The sequence below is a fragment of the Leucopleurus acutus genome (assembly GCF_964270905.1).
Source record: "Leucopleurus acutus genome assembly, chromosome: 2".
Lineage (NCBI taxonomy): Eukaryota > Metazoa > Chordata > Mammalia > Artiodactyla > Delphinidae > Leucopleurus > Leucopleurus acutus.
Window position 1 is genome coordinate 154,281,243 of NC_139143.1, and position 23,471 is coordinate 154,304,713.

Here is a 23,471-nt window from a genome sequence, read left to right on the forward strand (position 1 = left end):
ATTGGAGAATCCTTGCATTCCTGGGATAAACCCCACTTGATCATGGTGTATGATCCTTTTAATGTGCTGTTGGATTCTGTTTGCTAGCAGTTTGTTGAGAATTTTTGCATCTATGTTCATCAGTGATATTGGCCTGTAATTTTCTTTTTTTGTGACGTCTTCATCTGGTTTTGGTATCAGAGCGATGGTTGCCTCGTGGAATGAGTTTGGGAGTGTTCCTCTCTCTGCTATATTTTAGAAGAAGGATAGGTGTTAGCTCTTCTCTAAATGTTTGATAGAATTTGCCTGTGAAGCTATCTAGTCCTGGGCTTTTGTTTGTTGGAAGATTTTTTTTTTTTTTTTTTTTTTTTTTTTTTTTTTGCGGTACGCGGGCCTCTCACTGTCGTGGCCTCTCCCGTTGTGGAGCACAGGCTCCAGACGCACAGGCTCAGCGGCCATGGCTCACGGGCCTAGCCACTCCGCGGCATGTGGGATCTTCCCGGACCGGGACATGAACCCGTGTCCCCTGCATCGGCAGGCAGACTCTCAACCACTGCGCCACCAGGGAAGCCCCTATTGGAAGATTTTTAATCACAGTTTCAATTTCAGTGCTTGTGATTGGTCTGTTTATATTTTCTATTTCTTTCTGGTTCAATCTCGGAAGGTTGTGCTTTTCTAAGAATTGGTCCATTACTTCCAGGTTGTCCATTTTATTGACATATAATTGCTTGTAGTAATCTCTCATGATCCTTTGTATTTCTGCAGTGTCAGTTGTTACTTCTCCTTTTTCATTTCTATTTCTGTTGTTTTGAGTCTTCTCCCTTTTTTTCCTGCTGAGTCTGGCTAACGGTTTATGATTTTTTTTGTCTTCTCAGAGAACCAGCTTTTAGTTTTATTTATCTTTGCTATTGTTTCCTTCATTTCTTTTTCACTTATTTCTGATTTGATCTTTATGATGTCTTTCCTTCTTCTAACTTTCTGGGGTTTTTTTGTTCTTCTTTCTCTAATTGCTTTAGGTATAAGGTTAGGTTGTTTTTTTGAGATTTTTCTTGTTTCTTAAGGTGGGATTATATTGCTATAAACTTCCCTCTTGGAACTGCTTTTGCTGCATACCATAGGTGTTGGATTGTCGTGTTTTCATTGTCATTTGTTTCTAGGTATGTTTTGGTTTCCTCTTTGATTTCTTCAGTGATCTCTTGGTTGTTTAGTAGCATATTATTTAGCCTCCTTGTGTTTGTATTTTTTACAGTTTTTTTTTTTTCTGTAATTGATATCTAGTCTCATAGCATTGTGGTTGGAAAAGATACCTTATATGATTTCAATTTTCTTAAATTTACCAAGGCTTGATTTGTGACCCAAGATATGATCTAGCCTGGAGAATGTTCCATGAGCACTTGAGAAGAAAGTGTATTCTGTTGTTTTTGGATGGAATGTCCTATAAATATCAATTAAGTCCATCTTGTTTAATGTGTCATTTAAATCTTGTGTTTCCTTATTTATTTTCATTTTGCATTATCTGTCCATTGGTGAAAGTGGGGTGTTAAAGTCCCCTACTATTATTGTGCTACTGTCAATTTCCCCTTTTATGACTGTTAACATTTGCCTCACGTATTGAGGTGCTCCTGTGTTGGGTGCATAATTATTTACAATTGTTATATCTTCTTCTTGGATTGATCCCTTGATCATTATGTAGTGTCCTTCTTTGTCTCTTGTAATAGTCTTTACGTTAAAGTCTATTTTGTCTGATATGAGAATTGCTACTCCAGCTTTCTTTTGATTTCCATTTGCATGGAATATCTTTTTCCAACCCCTCGCTTTCAGGCTGTATGTGTCCCTAGGTCTGAAGTGGGTCTCTTGTAGACAGCATATATACGGGTCTTGTTTTTATATCCATTCAGCCAGTCTATGTCTTTTGGTTGGAGCTTTAATCCATTTACGTTTAAGGTAATTATTGATATGTATGTTCCTATTACCATTTTCTTAATTGTTTTGGGTTTGTTTTTGTAGGTCTTTTCCTTCTCTTGTGTTTCCCCCTAGAGAAGTTCCTTTAGCATTTGTTGTAAAGCTGGTTTGGTGGTGCTGAATTCTCTTATCTTTTGCCTGTCTGTAAAGGTTTTAATTTCTTCGTCAAATCTGAATGAGAGGGCTTCCCAGGTGGCACAGTGATTGAGAGTCCGCCTGCCAATGCAGGGGTTGTGGGTTCGTGCCCCAGTCCGGGAAGATCCCGTGTGCCGCGGAGCAGCTGGGCCCATGGACCATGGCTGCTGGGCCTGCGTGTCCGGAGCCTGTGCTCCGTGGCGGGAGAGGCCGCGGCAGTGAGAGGCCCATGTACCGCAAAAAAAAAAAAAAAAAAAAAAATCTGAATGAGATCCTTGCTGAGTAGAGTAATCTTGGTTGTAGGTTTTTCCCTTTCATCGCTTTAAATACGTCCTGCCACTCCCTTCTGGCTTGCAGAGTTTCTGCTGAAAGATCAGCTGTTATCCTCACAGGGGTTCCCTTGTATGTTATTGGTTGCTTTTCCCTTGCTGCTTCCAATATTTTTTCTTTGTATTTAATTTTTGATAGTTTGATTAATACGTGTCTTGGCGTGTTTCTCCTTGGATTTATCCTGTATGGGACTCTCTGCACTTCCTGGACTTGATTGACTATTTCCTTTCCCATGTTAGGGAAGTTTTCAACTATAGTCTCTTCAAATATTTTCTCAGACCCTTTCTTTTTCTCTTCTGCTTCTGGGACCCCTATAATTCAATGTTGGTGCGTTTAATGTTGTCCCAGAGGTCTCTGAGACTGTCCTCAATTCTTTTCATTCTTTTTTCTTTATTCTGCTCAGCAGTAGTTACTTCCACCATTTTATTTTCCAGGTCACTTATCCGTTCTTCTGCCTCAGTTATTCTGCTATTGATTCCTTCTAGAGAATTTTAATTTCATTTATTATGTTGTTCATAATTGTTTGTTTACTCTTTAGTTCTTCTAGGGCCTTGTTAAATGTTCCTTGTGTTTTCTCTGTTCTATTTCCAAGATTTTGGATCATCTTACTATCATTATTCTGAATTCTTTTTCAGGTACACTGCCTATTTCCTCCTCATTTGTTTGGTCTGGTGGGTTTTTACCTTGCTCCTTCATCTGCTGCGTATTTCTCTGTCTTCTCATTTTGCTTAACTTACTGTGTTTGGGGTCTCCGTTTCACAGGCTGCAGGTTCATAGTTCCTGTTGTTTTTGGTGTCTGCCCCCAGTGGGTGAGGTTGGTTCAGTGGCTTGTGTAGGCTTCCTGGTGGGGGGAGACTGGTGCCTGTGTTCTGGTGGGTAGGGCTGGATCTTGTCTTTCTGGTGGGCAGGGTCACGTCCGGTGGTGTGTTTTGGGGTGTCTGTGAACTTATTATGATTTTAGGCAGCCTCTCTGCTAATGGGTGGGGTTGTGTCCCTGTCTTACTAGTTGTTTGGCATAGGGCATCCAGCACTGGTGGTTTGCTGGACGTTGGATGGAGCTGGGTCTTAGCGTTGAGATGGAGATCTCTGGGAGAGCTCTCGCAGATTGATATTACGTGGGGCCGGGAGGTCTCTGGTGGTCCAATGTCCTGAACTCGGCTCTCCCACCTCAGAGGCTCAGGTCTGACACCAGGCCGGAGCACCAAGACCCTGTCAGCCACATGGCGTCCTGGAGCTCAGAACTCCGAAATGGATTTCACTGGGCTGAAATCAAGATGTTGGCAGGATCATGTTCGTTCTGGAGGTTCTGCCGAATCAACTAGCCCTGAAAATGGATGGCGCTGGAGCGTGGGGCCCAGACCCGCCATCACTGGCACTCGGAGAGCACGGGCCTGGTCAGTTTTTTTGACAGACCGCCAAAAAGACCTCACCGCTGTCTACTCTGTCCATCCCCGCTGCCACTGTCCTGGTCCAAAGCCTCCATCAGCTCCAGCCTCCTGGTCCTCTCCCCACTTCCAGGCTGCTCCCCATGGTGGAGCCAGTGCAGGGTGCTGGCTCTGTCTCCTGCCAGCGTCCTGAGCTCCAGGAAGGCAGGCTTCACTTCATCATGCCTGTGTTTTTCAGTGATGTGTAATATGTTTTGAGCTCAGTGAAGGTATGAAAGAATGAATGAGTGAAGGAAGGAACAGATGAATGAATGTTGACCAGATCCTCCAATCCTGGTCTCCTAGCCTGGAGAGCTTAGAACAGCCCAGCAGTAAAGTGAGGGCAATGGGAGCCCCACCTTGGCTCTTAGAGACCGTCTGTCCTATGGCAACAGGCCCGGGGCTGTGGGCACATCCTGCCGGCAGATGCCACTTCTGGCTCAGCAGCACCTGGAGCAAATGGCCTGCTCGGTGCTGCACGTCTACCCTCGACCTGAGCATTTCAAAGCTGGACTCGGCCTCCAAGCTCGAGCCTGCCCACCTCATCATAGCCACGGGCAGACTGAGTTCCACAGACGCCAGGACGTGGGTGAAGCTCATGGCGAGATGGGGACTGAGCCGGGACTGGTCCCCGGGGCCCAGAGCCGTGGTCGGGGGCTCTGTTCTCACGTGCGGTCAGGAAGCCAACTGAGAGGACCTGTAACAGTGTGTCAGCATGGGACACGTCCACACACAACTCGTGGTGACAGAAGTCCACGCCTGCCTCGCTGTGTCCTTATGGCCACATAGCTCCTGAGTCCCACATCCAAAGGCAGGCTGAGGACGTACGTGCAGGGACAGGCCCAGCACTCTTCGGCAGCATGTGACCTACAGACGCACAGGCTCCGTGGCACACGTTCCCGTCTGGGTGCCTTTTCCAACTCAGGCCTTCCCAGACCCCCGAGCACTGGGGACCTGAGTCAGCCTGACTCGTTGCCCATCCCCTGTCCGGCCCTCAAAGAAGGCACTGTGGGAGGGAGGGAGGGAGGGTCTGTGCCCCCGGAAATACACCTCGCCATCCCCCAGAGGGTGTCTGTTCGTGCAACAGTCTCTCAGATCCAGTTTCATGAATGTCTCTAGGAAATAGCTTAGGACAGAAATATGATTATAAGACTCCCAGCCACCCACAGCCTGGCCTTGCCCATCCTGTCATTCTATAGCCTGAGGTTCTGCCATTTTACAGCAGACCGGCCTGAGACCAGCCTCAGGCTCACTAGGGTGAGGGAGAGAAAGAGCCTCCACCTGCCTAGCCGCCCCCCGTGCCCATCCAGATCCTTCCCCAGCCCACCCCTGCTCCAGAACCCCTTCCTGAGAGTCCACAAGCACAAACTGGGATTCCCAGTGCTGCAGGCCGACTGGCCCCTCCTCTGCTCTGCTCTACAGGGAGATTTGATGCAAAGGGTCAGAGCTTTGCAGTCAGGATGCCTGGGCATAAAGCCGGGTTCCATCACTGTTAATTAAGAGAGTTTGGGAAAGCCATTTCACCTCCAAGGACCTCAGTCTCTCATCTGTAAAATGGGGATCATACACCTGCCTCATCAGACTGTGCTAGGTGTACTTTAGGTAATAGCATTACACTCTCTACTGTGGTGGAGGGATCCTTATCACAGAGACCCTCCTGTGGGCCAGCCACCATTCCAGGCTCTTAGATTACATTACCTCTGATCTTCACAATAAGCCCACGAGAAGGGGGTTATTATACTCATTTTGCAGATGAAAACTAAGGCCCAGAGCAGATGAATGGCTTCCTCAAGGCCTTGCAGGCACACCTTCAACTTGAATCCTGGCCTCTTGGGTCCTGGTCCTGGCCATTTCCCCCCGTACATGGTGCCCTTGCTGTATACTTCCAGAATGGTTGACGATTTTGCAGGAGAGTGTCTTTTTAGCTGGTACATCCCACAGAAGAGTACTCTCCTTAGCGTTTGGGTTGTTTCTGTATTCAGGAGCTGTTTGACCTCTTCTGGAAGTTATTCAGCAGGTTCTAGGGCAGTTGGGGTGTGGACACATGTGACAACTCTGAGCAGGCCTGGGTGACAGCTGGGGACCCAGATGGAAGCCCCACCTCCTTGGGAGGTGACTGTGGCCAGTGTGCAAACCTGGATGTTCTGGAAGGAGCCAGGCCACTGCCATGGAGGGGTGCACCGGCCCAGGGTTAGGGGAGGGCTGATTCCAGACTGCCAGGCCCATGCAGTTTGACAAGCTGAGCCTACGTGTCCTCAGAGATCTTAAGTGTGTCCTCGGGTTTCCTCTGGCCCACAAATAACTGAGAAAAATAAGTACAAGATGGTGAATTTTTTTACTAATGAAGTGTATTAAATTTACAGGCTTATGTTCTGAAATTATCTTCCTTCTACTGTGTTTGAAGTTAAATATCTTTCTCTTTAAAAAGAAAATAGTGGTGAAATGAGACAAACAGGGCTTTCAGAGCCCTTACTTGGCAAAATTAAAAGTTGGTAACTGTATTGTTTCTCCCACCCACCCGCCTTCTCTTCAGATAGGAGGGAGTTGAGCAAGCCTAAACCATGCTGAAAAGCATACAATAGGAGGGGTGAGGCCAATGACACAGGAGAGGAATGGGGGGATGCCTAGCCCAAGTTTCCAAGAAAGCAGGAAAGCTGGGAGCCAGAGCTCAGGTAGAGGATATGGCCTTGGAGAGAAGAGGGCACTTGGAGAAGGGAGAAGGCTGGCAGGAAGGTTAGTTGGTGGTGGAAAGGTGACCTGTTGGCTTCTAATCAGAGCGCCACTCTGTAGAGGTTGAAGTCATGTGCAGAGAAAGAGGGGCCTGGGAGCTGGTTCTTGGTTTGAAGACAGGAGAACATTTGACGTAAATGTAAGAGATTGGCCCCAAGAACTGACCTTGACAGGAAGTTAAATGAATTTCATATCATGAGCCAACTGTGAGTGATTGGTATGGTGACCTGGAGTGCGGTATATGAAGGACGACAAGACCATATTGAAGCTCAGCAGCGAAGAGGTCTGCTTGATTAGTGGTGTCTGCTGTGGACCTGGATTAGGCCACATTCCTGCCCCATATCTGCTCTGATTGCTGGGAACATAGACCACACTGATTGGTGATTGAGGGCCTGTGAACCTGCAGCGGCCCCAAATCACAGCTTGTAAGATTTTCTACAGCAACACTGGACATCTAGGGTGTGAAGGCGGATGCATGTACACTCCAGGCCTTTTTCTGATTTCATCCTAGAACCCACTGCTCAGTAAGCATCCCGCTGATTGTGAACTACTCCAGGGCAGGCCCATATCTCCGCAGAATTGCCAACACCCAGGAGATGTTCTATAAAGACGTACTAGACCAAATCACCCAGAAACAAGTTCACTCCATTCAGTCACATGGTATCTCTTGGGCTCCAGGCCTCTGCGGTGGAGGGAGAGGGGCTCTCAGTCCCAGGCACTAGAAGAAAATGACAGTTTTGTCCCTAGCTCTAGGGAACTGGGGCTTTCTCAGGTTGTGTTCACTTGTTCAGCCATCCTGAGATCTGGAACAGAATGCATAATGCGGGAGCTGGCTGAGCTGGGCTGGAGACGCGAGCCAGACTCAAGGGTAGACCAGTTAGCCTGCAGGGCCCATTCATTCTGAACTCTGAGAGCCACTGGTATGTTCTGTAACCCCAGTGTGCTACAGCCTGAATATAATTCTAACTTCTGACCTTACAAAGTCCTCTGACCCTAACAGCCTGTTGTTCTAAGACTGTGTGGTTCTGATAGCCCAGCCTTCCATCATCATAGAATTCTAACCCTCTAGCAGAGTTTGCTTCAGTCTCTCTTGGATTCCTTGGGAGGAGTACGGAGCTAAGAGCCTGCTAGGACCTGGAAATTCCTCCACATGGGACTGCTGCCACCCGTCCCCCACACCACCCACCCGCAGTAAGCAGAAGTCCAAGCAGAAAGCAGGATTTGACAAGTTAAAAGCCAGGCTGTGTGAGCGTCGGAGACAGAGGTGCTGTAGCTGTTACCCCAAGCACCTGCACATCCAGCACCCCCAGCCTCCAGGCTGCGCCAGCCCCTCTTGAGCCCCAGCTGAAGTGCCACAGGCCCATAAGCAGGAACAGGTCTGTGAGGCTGGGACACAGGAGTCGACTCATGGTGAAGACCTGGACTTGAGAGAAGGGCGAGATAGAAGCCCGACACATGGAACACCAGTAACATTTAAAAATGAATAACAACGGCGATTGCTCCTTGGAGAGTGGGCACCATCCTGCTTGAAGAACACCCATACCCATCAGCTTACGTGGCTTTCACGTCCTCGTTGCCTCCCGGAGGGAGACAGGATTGTATTATTATTCCATTTGACAGATGGGTAAGTCAAGGTGGAGATGAGAAGTGAGAGAATCTTAGAACTGGAGTGGAACAATGGTCAACACTGATTAGGCCATTCCTTCTGATGCCCGTCTCCCTAAAAAGCCATCCAGCTGCTACTTGGGCCCTCTGTTCTCCTGAGAATGACCTTCCCCTCTCCTGACTGGGCCTTCTGGGACCTCTTCTCTGGGATCCCATAGTCCCACAGGATTTCCCTATCACAGCTCTGCTCGTGCTGAGCACATTTGTCATCTCCTAGTCTAGGAAGGGGAGGGTAGGTCAGAGAAGACTTCCTGGAGGAGGTGAGAATTGATTGGTTGAAATTTCCCTGAGGCATGTCCAGCTGCCTTCCAATTCCTCTCCTCATCCCCACAGTCCTCAGGGCAAGACCCCAGCCACCTCCTTCCCCCCCTGGTTCTCCACTCAGGGGCCTCAGGAACAAAAACTCCTCAGAGCTCATGGCTGAGCACAGAAGAGCAACCACAGCCCATGTAGGGCCCTGGTAACCTTAGAAACGAGGGACCCAGCAAATAGCACACGCCCAGCCACTTTCTCTCCTCCCGGCCAAATGCCCATGGCCTGCCATTCTCCCCACTTTGGAACATGAGTCCACAGCGTCCAGAAGTGTTTCAGAGTTTTCCAACGGTGTTTCAAAGGGCCCAGCCGCCCCACCATGTACACATCTGGCAGCTGGCATGCCTGCTCCAGGCTGAGATCCTTGGCCAGCGTCACCCTTCCTGTTTCAGCCCAGAGCATCCAGCCAGCCAGAGGAACGTCCCATCTGCTAGCTTGTCCCTAACTGGATCCAGCCCTGCCCTCTGGACCAGGTTGGACCTCTGTGAGCTAGGGCACCTGGAATGTCAGCTAAGGGCTCAGCACTCTTGCTGGGCATGTGGGGAAAGCAGGGGGAGGAGAGAGTGTCCTAGGTGAAGGGCATGGGCTTCAGAGCCTGACTGCCTGCGTGAGGACCTCAGCGCCTGTCCTCGTAGGAAGGAGCCTGCGCAGACCAGGTACTTGGCTTCTCTCGGCCCTCAGGGTCCCTCTAAGAGGAGCCTGGTGTCAGTGGGCAGCACACGTGCAGCTCAGGCCTGGTGCACGTGAGCTCTTGCGCTGTCAGTATTATTTCAGAGCCCACGGTCCTCCAAGAACAGGACTCCCACCCAGGGGAGAGCAGGGCTGTCCAGGGGATGAGGCAGAAGTGCTCGGTGGCCTCTGAGGACCCAGCTGGGACCCTGCAGGGAGACCCCCACGGCCGGTCTCAGCTCCAAGACACAGTGAGGCTCAGGACGTTGGGCCCCGTCCCTGCCTGCATGGTTGGCCAACAGGGTGCTCTCCTGGGGTGCTGGGTGCTGACATTCTGGGAAAGGAGCCTCTGGGTGTTATAAAGAGTGGTAACCATGACCGCAGCGAGCCCTGCACTGGGCGCTGCCCCCTGCAGTTCACAGAACCCATCACAGGCTCCGTCTCCAGGGCTTTCCCCACAGTGCCTCATGCTGACCTCAAATCACTCTGCGCAGTCACTGCCTGAGTCTGGCTTGGTGTCAGACCCCAGGAGGGAAAGACCCCACGTCTAACCTATCTCAGGGTCCCCAGGGCTTGGCACGTGCCTGACATGTAGGAGGTCCCAGTGAAGGCTTGTGGAGAAGGCTCTGCGGCTTCAGGCCTGTACCCCTGCAGGGTACAGGTTCCTCAAAACCCCCAGGGCTCATGTCCTCACTGTGGGACAAGGGCAGGGCCCAAGGAGGAGGCTGACCCCTAGTCTGTGTCCTGTCCCTTCCTCTTCAGCCCCGTAGCCCCGGCATCCCTCCCTCACTGCATAGCTCACACTGCCCTGTAATTGTTTGCGTGTCTGTCTCGCCTCCGCCCTGTGATGTCCTCCAGGGTGGGGACCATGTGTCTCAGCTCCTGGCACAAAACTGGGTACAGGGGAGACATCATCTCAGTCCTTGCTGAACTGAAAAAGCCCCAGTCCAGCCCTGCCTGGCCGGCAGAGCAGGAGAAAGAAAGCTTGGCTCTGCCAGTTTCCCAGACGGACCCTCCTTGGGAGTTCGAAGCCCCGAGGTACCCCCAATTCTCCATCCACCTGTCCATCTGTCTAGCTCTCCCGTCACACTTCCTCGGGTAAACAAACACCGCTGTTGCTCGATACCCGGCGGCTGAACCTGGCAGCTAGAGTAACACTTGATAGTTCCCCTTGCATTAATTTCAGACGGAACATAAATATGGGCTTGGACTCCCTCTTCCAGGAAGAGAAAACTGGAAACCCATTGGACTCACTGGAGAGAAAACGTGTGCTGGCCGAGGGGAGCCCGTGTTACTTTGGAGCTTTTGTGGGAACATCTGGTTCTCCCCTCCACTAAGCCCCCCAATACTGTCTTGAAATTGCCCTGGTAACTGGCATGTTCTTCGAGCTGGATACTCAAACGCTTTCCTCTCTGATCTGGTGAAACCTGGAGGGGACACAAGTTTCTGACGACTCGCTGCCCCCAGAACGTGAGCTCAGGATCACTCGCAGCTGCCAGTACTTCCGAGCAGATGTACCGGCCACGCAGCCAACTAGGACATCTCTGGATGGAAGCCCAAGCTTTGCCTTTTACCGGCTGTGTGACCTTCAGCAAGTCCCGTCCTCTCGCTGAGCTCCAGTTCCCTCATCTGTCAACTGGCAGTACCTGGAAATGCTTTTGTGAAGATGAAATGAAATAATATTTGAAAAGCATCTTGTGCCCAGGAGACTCACTGAGGAGGCGTTTGCCTTCAGGTCATCACATGACGGAATCACAGAGGTGGGAGGACCCAGGAGACCTTTGTAGGGAAACTGGGACAGAGAGGGGAAGGAGACTGCCTGAGGTCACACAGCTGGTTGGCTGCCGAGCCAGGTTTTCTGTCCTAACCTCAGGACAGGATTCTTAGCTCAGTCCTACCCCGCCTTTCATGTCGGAGGGTAAATGGGGGCTTTGGGCTACGCCCAGCCGATGAGCCTTGTGCCCCAGCACAGGCCTGCTTGTGCCTGGAAGAAGGGGAGCCTTTGTCTCTGCACTACAACATCATGGGGCTCCGCCCACTCAGATCAGGACACCTTCCCTGCCTGTATATGATGTCCCTTAAGTGGCACTCTGGCTTGCGTGGTCAGGGGACACAGTCACCAAACCAGCCTTATACTTTGTCAAACCTATAATCCTCCTCCAGGCCCTTGCTCCTCCCCTTGCCTGTTTCCCAACTCCACCCCCTCCAATATATCTGCTTGAATCCACCCTTTCTGGGCCCCTCTTCCAGGAAGCCTTCCTTGGTGTCTTTGGTGTATGGATCTCTCCTCCGTGCCCTTTGTTTTTTGTTTTTTGGGTTTTTTTGCGGTACGCGGGCCTCTCACTGTTGCGGCCTCTCCCATTGCGGAGCACAGGCTCTGGACGCGCAGGCCCAGCGGCCATGGCTCACGGGCCCAGCCGCTCCGCGGCTTGTGGGATCTTCCCAGACCAGGGCACGAACCCGCGTCCCCTGCATCGGCAGGCGGACTCTCAACCACTGCGCCACCAGGGAAGCCCCTGTGCCCTTTGTTTTTGTTTCTGGGTTCTCTTTCTCCTCTCTCCTCTTTCTCCCTCCTCTCCTTCCCTCTCTATCTCTGTCTCCTTGTATCTCTTTCTCTCTGTCCCGACATCTCTCCTTTTTCTTCTCTCCTTACTGTTGCCTCTGTGTCTCTGTGTCTGTTGCAGCCTGTCTCCCAGCCCCTGTCACCTCCTCTCTTCTTTCTTCTTTGTTTCCCTGTATTCTGGAGCTCTCTCCCCCTCCCTGTCTGTCTCTGAGCGTCTCTTCTTTCTCTGTCTCTCTCCGTGTGTCCCTCTCTCCCACTCTGTGGCTCTGTGTGCCCCGCCCCCACTGTCCTCCCTCTCTTCCCTCCTCTCCTGGTCCACACGGCCTCAGCAGATGAAATGGGATGTTCCTTCCTGAAGACAGCTGGCCAGAGAGCAGCCGTCAATGCTGGAAGGAGCTGCTGAACAGTGGCCAGGAGACGCCGGGCGCCTGGGCGAGCCATGTAGGCTAAGCTGTGACAGCAGGGGGCCCCTTTGGAAACTTTCCACACCTTCCCTGCAGGTTCCAGGATGGATGTGGTACCTTTTTCGGGATTTGTGACCTTGGAGGCAAGCCCAAGCCCTGTCTGCCAGCCCCTGGGGACGACATGCACTGGGCCCTGACTGCAGGGCTGCTCTGACAGCCAAGCTCCTGGGATTGGTGGGATCTGCAGGAGGATCACCAAGGGGCTGGGCCACAGCTGTGAGCAGAAGGGATCCTCAAGCTCAGGTCTCCTGGGGATAAGACGAGATCATGGAAAGGACAGGGAGTAACGGATTCTGTCATTCATTCATTCAACAAACATTCATGAAGCTACCACCCTGTGCCAACCTTGATCTTAGCCCTGAGGACAAAGCTGGATCAGGCGTGGCCCCCGCCCTCAAAAAGCTGTTGGTCTCCCCTCAAGTGGCTTGTTGGGGACACATTCTGGCAGAGGCAGCTCCAGGGTGTGGGGAGCTCATTCCAGCCATGGTGAAGAGGGTGAACCGGAGAGAGCAAGGAGGCTGCTGTCTGCAGTGATTCAGGCAGAAGGTGATGGTGACCTGGGCCAGGGTCAAGCATGGTTGGAGGTAAAATCCAGGGTATTCTGGTGACCGAATGGATGAGGATGAGGAGAGGGAAGGAGGAGTGAAGACGCGCGCATCTGACTTGGATGGTGGAACTCAGCTGAGACACATCCAGGAGGGGAGGGGGAGGCTCTGGAGGATGCTGGGTGGAGATGCCCAGGAGGCTGCTGGACAAATGGGTCTGGGCTGGGGCAGCAGGTCCAGAGTGGTAACTGAAGCCATATGAATGGATGGATTCACATTCCACGGATTGTGAGAAGAGTGAGAAGAAAAGAAGGCTGTGGAAAGGGTTCCCAGGGACACCCACATTCATCAGGCAAGGGAAAGGGGAACCTACGAGGAGGACAGAGAGGGAGCCGTGAGAGGAGTACGAAGAAAACAGGACAGAACGGTGTCGTGGGGTCCTGAGGAAAACAAGCCCCAAAGAGGGCAAAGAGGGGGTCGCGATGGGAACCTGGTCTCGGGAGTGAGGGCTTACTCTGGACAGTCCCGGGGCAGGAACCCCGTGGGAGGGGCCTCTTGCAGGAGCTGCCCTTGGCAGGGGGCGGACACCTCCCCACCCTGGAGGGAAAGAGGTGAAGGCCAGTGTGGCTTAGAGAAGGAGGGGATAGGAATTTGGAAAAATCATTGCTGATTGCTTCTCATTTCTCCAAGTATCTGAAGTCTTCTGTTTAGGGTCTTAAAATACACAGTAAGGGCCTGGAACCACTGAGGTTGAGGGAACGGGCAGGGTGCAGACCAGACACTGAAACGTTGCCAGGCAGTGCTCAGGGTCCGGCCAGCATCCTGTAAGGCTTGGGCTCCTCCGAATGCCCCCTCTGCCAGCTCCAGGAATGCTCCTTTTAGAGCGGCCACACGGCCATCAGTAAATATTCGTGCTTCTCCGGTATAGCCTGAGGTGGCCTGTTTTCCCTACGGCTCTTGAAATCTGCGCGGACCACTGCTGGGCCTGGAGGCCCCTGTCTTTAAATGGGTCTCCATGGAGGTAGGGAAGGAATTGCTTTGCTGCCAGGAGTGCATTCCAAGAGCTGTGGGCAGGGAGTTCCTGCAGCCTGTGCGCTGGAGGCCACCACGCCCAGTTCCAGCCTGATCAGTTCGGGGGGGCAGGCAAGAGTGGGGTCGACTCCGTGGCCACAGCCAGGGATGGCTCAGCCCCTCACTCAAGTGTGCATGCTGGGCTTTTCCAAAGGACGTTCACTCCTCCTGCCTCGTTGGGGCCTTACAGTCTCCCCAGGGAAGCAGCTACAGGGATCCAGGCCCATCTGACACACAGGAAAACTGAGGCTGGCAGCAGGGCAGCTGATTGCTCAGGATCACGTACGGGAGACTCAGAGCCTTGGCAGAAGCCTAGGTCTTCTGTCCTCTACAGCCAGCACTGGGTCAGGGCCAGAGCTGCGAGGGCGTTGTCCGTGTGTCTTCTGCAGCTGGCTCCCCAGGTGAGCCTCACTGACCTCACAGTCTCTGCACATGCTCTTCCCCCGCCCCACCCTGCGCCACCCCACTCTCATCCTCACCTAGTTAACTCTGATCCCATCCCTCAGCTAGGGATGCCTCCTCCAGGGAGTCCACCCTGCCTCCAGGTTAGATTAGCGGCCTCCTGTGCACACTCACCACCTTGTGCGCTTCCCTCGGCATAGTACTTACCCTGGATCAAAAGACCTTGATTCTCAAGACCGTGAGTGCCTAGAACAAGCCCCTACCTGTTCATCACCATCCAGCACTGGATATGCACTCAATCAGTGTTCGTCAGATAAATGCAATAAATAGGTAGAGAAAGGGAGAGAGAGGAGGAGGGAGGGAGGGAGGGAGGGAGAGGAGGAGGGAGGGAGGGAGGGAGGGAGGGAGGGAGGGAGGGAGAGTACAATTTCATAAGGGTCTCTGGAGTCAAACGAATGCCTTCCCCATGAATGTGAGAGCGAGGGGAGCCCATGGTGCAGCCCAATCCCTCCCTGTACACAGAGACACCAAGAGCATACAGGCTCTTGGTGGGTTTGCCCAAGGTCTCAGAGCGAGTGTGGTGGGTTCTAGTCCAAGTCTCCCATTCCCAGACCTGTGATTTTTTTTTTTGCAGTGATCCAGAGGTGGGATTTCAGGGACTGTGGCAGGCCACCGAGAGAGAGACTGTTGGGTGGGGGACTTGTTGGGGAGTCTTGAAACCAGCCCAGAGGTGTGCAGGGCTGGGCGGCAGTGGGCTGTGGGGTTCACCCCCCTGTTCCAGCCACTGTGCACTCCCAGCCTCACTTCCTCTGCGCCGGAGCCTCTCCACGCCCCAAAAGCTCGTCCACCTCCCTGGGGTTGTCAACATGCTGACCTTCCAGCTTCCCACCTGTCACCACCCATCACAGGCAATTAGAATAATAGTGCAGGAATTTCCCCCCAGGTTGTGGGATGAATGGTGAGCAGGAGGGGAGTGAACTGCCTGTGGAAGTGGGGCTTCGGGGGAAGGACACGGACTGGGAGGGCGCAGGGGCCACCACCACTCTGCCTGCATTGAACAAGTGGGGAGACAGGCCCAGCGAGGAGGAGGGGGCTTGCCCGGGGCTGACTCCCAACAGCGACTGGCCTCCCCTAACCGGAGCCTGGGAGAGCCTCCACCGTGTTCTCAGACCTCGAGCCTGCGTCCAGCCAGAGGGCGTGCCTGGTCTCATCTGGGGCTGTGGACCAAATGATTCATTTCTATATTCTCAGTGTCTAGCCCAGGGCTGGCCGCAGAGCAAACGCATCATAAATGTCTGTTGAATGAATGGTTAGGGGTGGAGAGTGAGATGGAGACCAGCCCCCTCCGCGCCCCACACAGGGCTCTATTACTCCTTCCCCAGAATCTTACACCTCATTGTGTCCTCAGGGCCCGCCCCAGGGCCTGGGTCAAGTGTGTGATCCATAAATGTTGGATAGATGGCGAACAAATGAATCTTCGAAGTCTTAGATCCAGCCAACACATCCTGAGCACGTGTGGGGCAGTAGCCATGCGGTCTCTGCCCCATGGAGCCTGGTGAGGAGATAGACATGCCCACACGGAACCCCATTCCCATGCTAAGGCAGGGCGCCTCAAGTTGCTGGTGGAACTGACAAGGATGAGCCATAGACCTCAGAGCTGGACCTTGTCTGACTACTGGAGGTTGTCCCTGCCTGGACAGTCCAGGGCTGGGGTCAGTTTGATGGTGTGGGGCACAGTGATGCCACAGTAAATAAACACTGCGAGCCTTTGCTGCATGCCAGCCACTGTTTCCGGAGTCCGCACAACAGCCCTAGAGACTGCTAATACAGGCATTCCCACTTTACAGATGGGGAAACTGAGGCACGGGGTGGTACAACCAATGAGCAGCAGAGCCAGGCTTTGGACCCAGGCAGGGTGGCACCAGCCCATCTTCCAGCTACACCATACTGCCTTTCAGGGAGGCCTGCCCTTGACTTTGGTGTAGGTCGTTGGCCTGAGGCTGTCCCCAGTTGCTGCTGACCTGCCATGTGGCTGAGCCCACTTTGTCTCTTGTGTTCCAGGTCACTTTCTGGGGAACAACACAGTCATCGACGTCCTTCGGCAGGCAGGGCTGGAGGTGGAGCACACGCCCGCAGGACAGACCATCCACAGGTAAGCAGCTGGGACACCTGGGGGCATGGGACTTGCTGGCCCACTGACGCTGGTCCACAGGCCCCGCTGACCACGTGCTGTATGGCAGGCTGCACCCCTCCTTCCCGCTCAGGCCTGCGGGGCAGAGTCTGGAAGGAGCCTCTGGTGAGATGGGGCCTCCTAGCGACTGGCCTTCGCCAGGCACCCAAGAGTGGGGGCTAGGATGGAGGTGGGGAGACTGGGAAGGAGCTTGGTGTGCAGTAGTGGCAGGAGGTCAGGGCGGTGGGAAAGCAGTGAAGGTGGGAGTGGGAGGAGCGTTAAGTTTTGAGAGATGTTCAAGATTTAGAGACTGGCGATCGGTGGGGTGCAAGGACGCTGTAGGACTCCCGGGTTGCTGCCTAGAGGACCTGGTGGATGCCCAGGCCCTGAATCGAGATGGGGCCATGTTTAGGACGAGCCCTGGCCAGGCCTCTTCCCTGTGTCCCAGCCCTGCCCACGCCTGGTCCTCACCTTCCTCTGGCCACGCCTCCTCACTGCTGCCTCCTGGTAGCAGTTCCCTCACCTGACTTTCTTGCCAGGGCACACTCGCTCCGCCCAAAGAGCCACAGACTGCATACAGTGGCCATCCTCGCTTCCTGTGTGGCCTTTCTGTCCCCCTCAGGCGGGCAGAGGCCAGCTGGGTTCACCCGTGGTCCACAGTGCCAGCACCAGGCCGGGCACGGAGAGGTGTCGGCACGTGCTGGGCAACCCTAGAAGACAGCAACAGGATCCTGAAACCCGGGGCTTCCATGCAACGTGTGCACCAGCCTGTGCAGGAACCTTCCTCACAGGGATGGCCAGAGTGGGATTTCGGCCCCTGTCCATGACGTTATAAAATCCAGCGTCCAAAAGAAGCTTGAATAATCCTAGCTAATGTTTATTGACTGTTCACTGTGTGTTGGGCTCTAAGCGCTTTTAACTCATTAAATCCTCACAACAACCCCGTGAGGCAGGAACTATGAGTAGCCCCAGCTTAAAATTGAGGAACCTGAGGCCCAGGGAGGCGAAGCCACTTGGAGAAGGACACACAGCTCATGTTAATGGCAGTCTAGCTCTAGGGCCTTCCTAAGGTCCTCACCACAACCTGTACTGCCTCAGGGGCTGGGGGCGAGGCTCAGGGGTGGGAGCGCTCAGGAATGATTGCAGCCTTGCTATTCACTCTGCAAAGATGAGGCCTGAGGCCTTGAGCCTCTGGTCTCCCAGCTCCAGGCTGATGCCCTCCCCCGTCTCTATGACACTTCTGGAGGAACTTAAATGCTCTCACCTCGGACTCCTCCCTCTTCTCATCTCCTGAGTCAGCCTGACCAGACCACCCTTCCTGACCACTGGAGCCCAGCACAGATCAGTTTGTACTGGGCCAAGGGTAGGCGTCAGTTGGAGGGATAAGGGACCCAAGGTAGCCTCGGGGACAAGGCCTTCCTCAAGCTCCTCCTCACAGCCCCAAGGACCTCCACCTCAAAGCTCATTGTGTGGGTCCGGACAGCGCCGGGGGGTGGGGGGTGGGGGCGGGCAGGCCGGCGGGGCTGCCTCCGCTCCTATTCATCTCAGAGCCCAGGCATTAGAACAGGTATCCCCCCACTCCCCGCAGGCCCCGCTCTCAGCCTGAGTCTCTGAGTGCAGGCTGAAGTCCTGTGGGTGGGGTGAGGGGGGCGGGGATGCCGAGGAGGCCCCAACAATAAAAGCCATCAGCAGCCACAGGTGCTTCCTGGATCCGTCTTTTTGTCTGCCTGTTTTGAATTATCTCCCCAGCAGCTGCGGCATCTCCTGGACCCCGGGAATCTGGGGTTGCCGTGGGGGCTGGAGGGCGACAGGCTGAGCTGATGGCCTTCTGTCCTTCAAGGAGAAAGAAGCCCCTCACCCCATCGTGCACGCGGGAGCGGAGTTGGGGGACAGCCTCCCTTGGGTGCCGGTTTGCCTTTACAATTCTCGGGACCAGGACCAACTTCCCCCAGGGTCAGATGTCCCCAGAAGGAATTCCGTTTGGACCACAGAGAGGGAAGAATAAAAGGGAGAGGAGCAGAGGGTGTTCCCAGGCTGAGGGGTGTCTGCGCACCACCGTGTGGCATGTGGAGTCCACGCCACACAATCGCACGTCAGTGCCTGCTGCAGACAGCTCTGTTTGCTCGAGGGTGACATTAAAGAGAGGCCGGTTCTGTGCCAGGCACTATGTTAAGACCTCGTCTCTTTCATCCTCGTGACAACCCTATGAAGTGAGTAGTATTAACTCCGTTTATAGCCAGCTGTTTCTTGGACACCTGTGTCCCTGCCCTTAGTCACATAGCCTGGAAGGTGCAGAGCCAGGATGTGAACCCGTGTCCGTCTGCCTCCACCTTGAGTTCTGCGCTGCTCAACACAGTCCTGCCTCCCCTGGAAAGCTGCTCAGGAGGCCAGCGTTGAATGCATGAGTGGACGCTTGGACGAATGGCACAGCAATAATGTTAATATATCATATTTAAGCCAGTTAATTACTGAAGTGTTTCAGCTGCTATTTGCCAGCCACTGTTCTGAGTGCTTTGCCTGTGTTAACTCACAAAATCACCGTGATGCCGCTAGGAAGTACCAGCTGTAATGTCCCCATTTTCCAGAGTGAGAGACTGAGGCACAACACAGGGAAGTTGGGTAACTCGCCTCAGGTCCCTCAGCCGGAGCTTGTTGAATGAACGAGGCCCTGACCAAGATCAGATATGCTCCCAGAAACCTGCCCAGGGCTCACCCCTTCACTCCTGCTAGTCTGGGCTCACGTCACCGACAGGGACCAGACTGTCCTCCCTGCCAACGACGCCCCCTCCCCCCACGGCCCACGCTCTCCCTCCTGCCCCTGCTTTATTTTTCTCCTCAGCAGTTATCACCATCTGACATCCGGCCCATCTTACTCTCTGTCTCCCGCTTCGGAATGTAAGCGCTAAGAGAACAGGGGCTTTGTCTATTTTGATCGCTACTAATACCCGTTACCTAAAAAGTTCCTGGTGCCGGGTAGATGCTGCATAAATATCTACTGAATCAATAAATGAAAGGACGAACCAAAGCTCTATCTCGCAACACCAGGAGATGCTTTTCCTGGGTGACCCTCAGCCGGGCACCCTGGCATCTTCTCCTGCCGTGACAACTTTCCCACTGAATTGCGTGCCCCGTCGCACCTGAATGACACGTCCCAACACGCGTGCCTCATGTGCGGTTGTCCCTTTCCAGCCCTGTTGCCCGGAGCCCGGCACCTCCACCCGAGGGGACCTCGGCGAGCCCCGCCCAGGCGACCCCAGCTGCTGCCATCCCTGCGGTCCCCTCGGCAGCCCCCACTGCCCCGCCTGAGGAGGAGGACCCAGCCCTGTCCCCGCACCTCCTGCTACCCGACAGCCTCAGCCAGCTGGAGGAGTTCGGGAGACAGAAGAAATGGCACAAGAGACAGAACAAACCCCAGCGGCCGCGGCAGTTCAATGACCTCTGGGTCCGCATTGAGGACAGGTGAGCTGGGAGGGGCAGGTCTACCGGGAGCGGGGCCTTTCTCTGGTCAGCCTACCTGAGACCCACCCAGGACCGGACACACTCTGTTTTCCGCGTGCCCGGCTCTAAGGAAGCGTGGCAGGTGGGTACTCGATCGGAAACTGGCTTGTCCCCGTTCACAGAGGGTCCTTCTGTTCATGCTTCGGGGTTTGTAGAGCACGCTTATGCCTGACTTTTCAGTTTTCTCCATTTGAAGGTGAAGGAATAGAAGCTTCCTTCAGGTGCAGTGGACAAAAGTCTGCTTTGCCCTTAGCTTTCTTGGATGTGTGACGGGTGCGAAGCAGACCCCGTTTGTCCCATGGGCCAGAAGGTGAAGGCAGGAGAAAATGGAACAGGCCGGCCAGAAAGCTGTGAGCTCTCTGGGCCTGGACGGCCTGAGCAGCCGACCCGCTGGCAGGGAGGCTGCAAGAGGTATCCTGCGTGCAAGAGGGACGTGGCAGATGATGGCGTGGGCTCTGTCTTGGGAGGGGCTGGGGGGTTTGTGATAAAACCTTGTTGGAGACGGGCAGGTGCAGAAATCATCCTACTGTACTGCTACCTGTCTGTCCTCTGCCTGTGTGTCTGCCTGCACCGCTCCCTTGGCCTGTCTGTCACCAAAGCCCCTGCTGTAACCCAGATGCCGTCTTCCAACCTCCACCTGCAGGCTCAGCACAGAGCGGTCTCCCTTGATTCCACTTTTGGGCAGAAATCTCCACATCTGGTGAACAGCATCACCAGGGCACCCAGGGAGTGACTGTCAGGGAAGGACAGAGTCCTGCCCACTGCAGTAGCCCTGCCCTGGACATTGTGACCCGGCACTGGGCCTTCGGAGACTCAGAGTCTCCACGTGGACCCTAAAAATCATCATCTGGGATTTCCTCAGCATCCCCAGAAAGAATCACCTCAGGTACTTGTTAAATAATACCCCAGGTCCCCCCACAGACCTCGTGTATTGGAATGTGTGGCACAGGGGCTGGGGAAAGCCACGTGCTGAACGTGCGCTGGAGTCTTCCGAGCAGCTTGGGGAAACGCGGACCCAGCTCTGCATTTATAGATGGTGAACCAAGGCCCGGGATGGGGGCTTGTCCAGGGTCGTACAGGAACCCCCTTCATGACCTTCCCTCAGCCAGGTCTCTGAGTCATAGACAAAAGGTTGACAGAGTCCAACCCACTGTCTTAAAGTGCAGGGTGTGCGCTGTCTTAAAAAGACTTCCAGCAAGTGAAGTAAGAGTCCGTTCCTCCTTCGGGCCTGTGTTGGCTTCAAAGCGCCTAACTTGGGTTCCCGGGACACGTGCTTCTGCAGAGGCCCCAGCGGCCCAGCCTGCCCGAGGTGGAGGCGCTGCTGTGGCTATACTGCCCTTGACACAGTTGGCTTGTGTGCCCGGCATGGGCTGCTTCTTTCCCACCGGGAGTGAGGGCACAGCGTTACCAAGAGCCACTTCTCAGCCCTGGGGAGGCTCGCAGGCTGCCAGGGAGGCACTGGCAGCCCATAAAGAACTGCAATCAGACCGTTCCCCCAGGGCCCCGATCAACCCGCCGGGCAACCAGACCCGGCCAGCAGTGGGCCCAGCCCACAGGGTGACAGGAGGCTGGGCTGCCAGCTCCAGCCACGGACCCCCAACCCCTAACCGCGTCTGAAAGGTAAATTTCGGCAAATGACTCCACACGGTTTCCTTTTCGCAACACGTCTCTCTGAAACACAGAACCTGGTTTCAGGAGAAGAAAACAGCTTTTCTTTGGCAAGAGGGAACCCCTTTTCAGTCCCAACAGGTAAATTGTGGCTGGATAACTTTCTTCCGTCTGGTTGGGCTGGAGAAGGAAATTTCCACCAACCGGCAGCCTATTTGTTGAAAGTTTCTCTGCGTCGCAGGGAAGCCGGCCCTGAGGTCCCAGAGGGGCCCAGGTGCAGGGCACAGCTTCCGTCACTCCTGGGTCTCAGCCCACCCATCCTCCTAGCGTTCCCAAGTTTCCGCTTCTCCGAGAGGGAGCAGAGGCGAGCTCTCTGGAGGGAGACCTGGGGCCCATTTGTAGCCCTTCTGACAATATTGTTTTCCTTGGAGCTTTAATTCCGTTCAGAGTTTTCTCATTTGCTTCCCCCTCAGTCCCACCGGATGCATCCCCTGCTCTCCATCCCCTCTCCCAGCTCATCTTGCACCTGTGATCTTACGGCGGGGCCCTAACGGGTCTCTGGCTCCTAGCCGTGTCCCAGCACATTACCCTCCCCAGCCTGAGATTCCCAGTGCTTTCCCTCGCCCGGCCCCACCAGGTAAACTTCCTGCTGCTCAGCCTGGATGCAGAGCCTTTGCCTCCTTCCCGCCTCACCTGCTGGCCCTCCTCCTGCGGGATACCTGGGCCCCGTCCTGGGCAAGCTGTGTGCTGCCCTGCAGTGGCCCACCCCCACCTTTGTCCTTGCTTCTCTCTCTGCGGGGGGTGGATGTGAGTGGACACTTGCTGAGCTCCTGCTGTGCCAGCCACTGACATCCCTCACATCCCCCAGCCCTTTCAAGAGTCCAGGAAGTAGGCTTCGCTTGGCCAAGGAGGAAACTGAGGCTCAGCGAGGTCAGGTAACTTGCCCAAGACCTTGTAGGAAGTCAGGTATGGAGTCAGAACCGACAGAATCAGGGCTGTCTGATGCGAGGGTCACATTCGTCCAGCACCACGCAGACGCCCCTGCTGCCCTCGCCTGGCAAGCGTCTCCTCCCTTCTCCCCATCCTCCCCACAGCGTGTTCCCTGTGCCCCTCTCCCCTGCATCCCATAGCCTCCCCCCGCCGACCGTGGGTATCCCGTGGGTGCCCCTGTCCTGGCACAGGTCCACAGATGGCAGTCACTTGCTTGTGTTTCTAGGCCGGGAGGCCCTGGGGACCAGAGCTGGGGTGGACTTCTCTGGGTCACCGGAGGCCTCGCTGAGGGTTTGTCGACTGCATGCATGAGTGAGAGAAGAGGGGGAGCGAGTGGGGAGAGGGCCGAAATGCCACCTGGAGCAGGCTGGCCTTGCCTCGCCCCTCATTACTCCAGATGTAAACACAGCGAAGGAAGTTTAGAGAAGCAGCAGCCCGTGGCAGGATGATTTATGGGGACCTGTGAAAGGGGCCCAGCATGTGTCCGCAGATGGCTATGCAGCAGCGGCAGAATGGTCTCAGGGAACCCCCACATCTGAGATCCAGGAGCAGGCAGCCGGGCTGTGGCCAGGGGGCACGCCAGGGAGGAGACCATTGCCACACTAACTGTGTGCAGGGCACTGCCCCCATCAGTCGGATCTGTGACAATCCTTGGTTTGTACTTTTGCACAGCTAGGGCCTTGACTGGCCTCTGGGGGTCCTGCCAGCTCTGTTGTTCCCCCAGTCCCCCAGTGGGTTGAGCACTGGGCCATCGGGAAGGACAGTCATGAGGGGGCAGGTGCAGGGAAGAGAGCGTTTCCCGGGCTCCGGGCATGGCTGGAAGCCAGGTGCAGAGGTGGGCGTCTGTATGTGGGGGCTGCAGAGCCCTGTAGGCACCACCATGCAGGGACGGGGGCTCAGGACGCACGTGCACAGGGAGTCATTGTCCTCCTGGGCCTTGGTTTCTCCAGAGGT

The 23,471-nt window shown here is 54.5% G+C and overlaps 1 protein-coding gene across 1 annotated transcript in view; it reads left to right on the forward strand.

Moving 5' to 3' along the window:
* Positions 1-23,471, forward strand: part of TRABD2B (TraB domain containing 2B) — a gene marked incomplete at both ends in the record, with an annotated part of 214,967 nt that overhangs the window by 186,456 nt on the left and 5,040 nt on the right. Inside the window, 2 exons of the mRNA XM_082833558.1 lie at positions 16,313-16,403; positions 19,611-19,880. Of these exons, the coding sequence (XP_082689684.1) occupies positions 16,313-16,403; positions 19,611-19,880 (361 nt within the window). The remainder of the gene's footprint in view (positions 1-16,312; positions 16,404-19,610; positions 19,881-23,471) is intronic.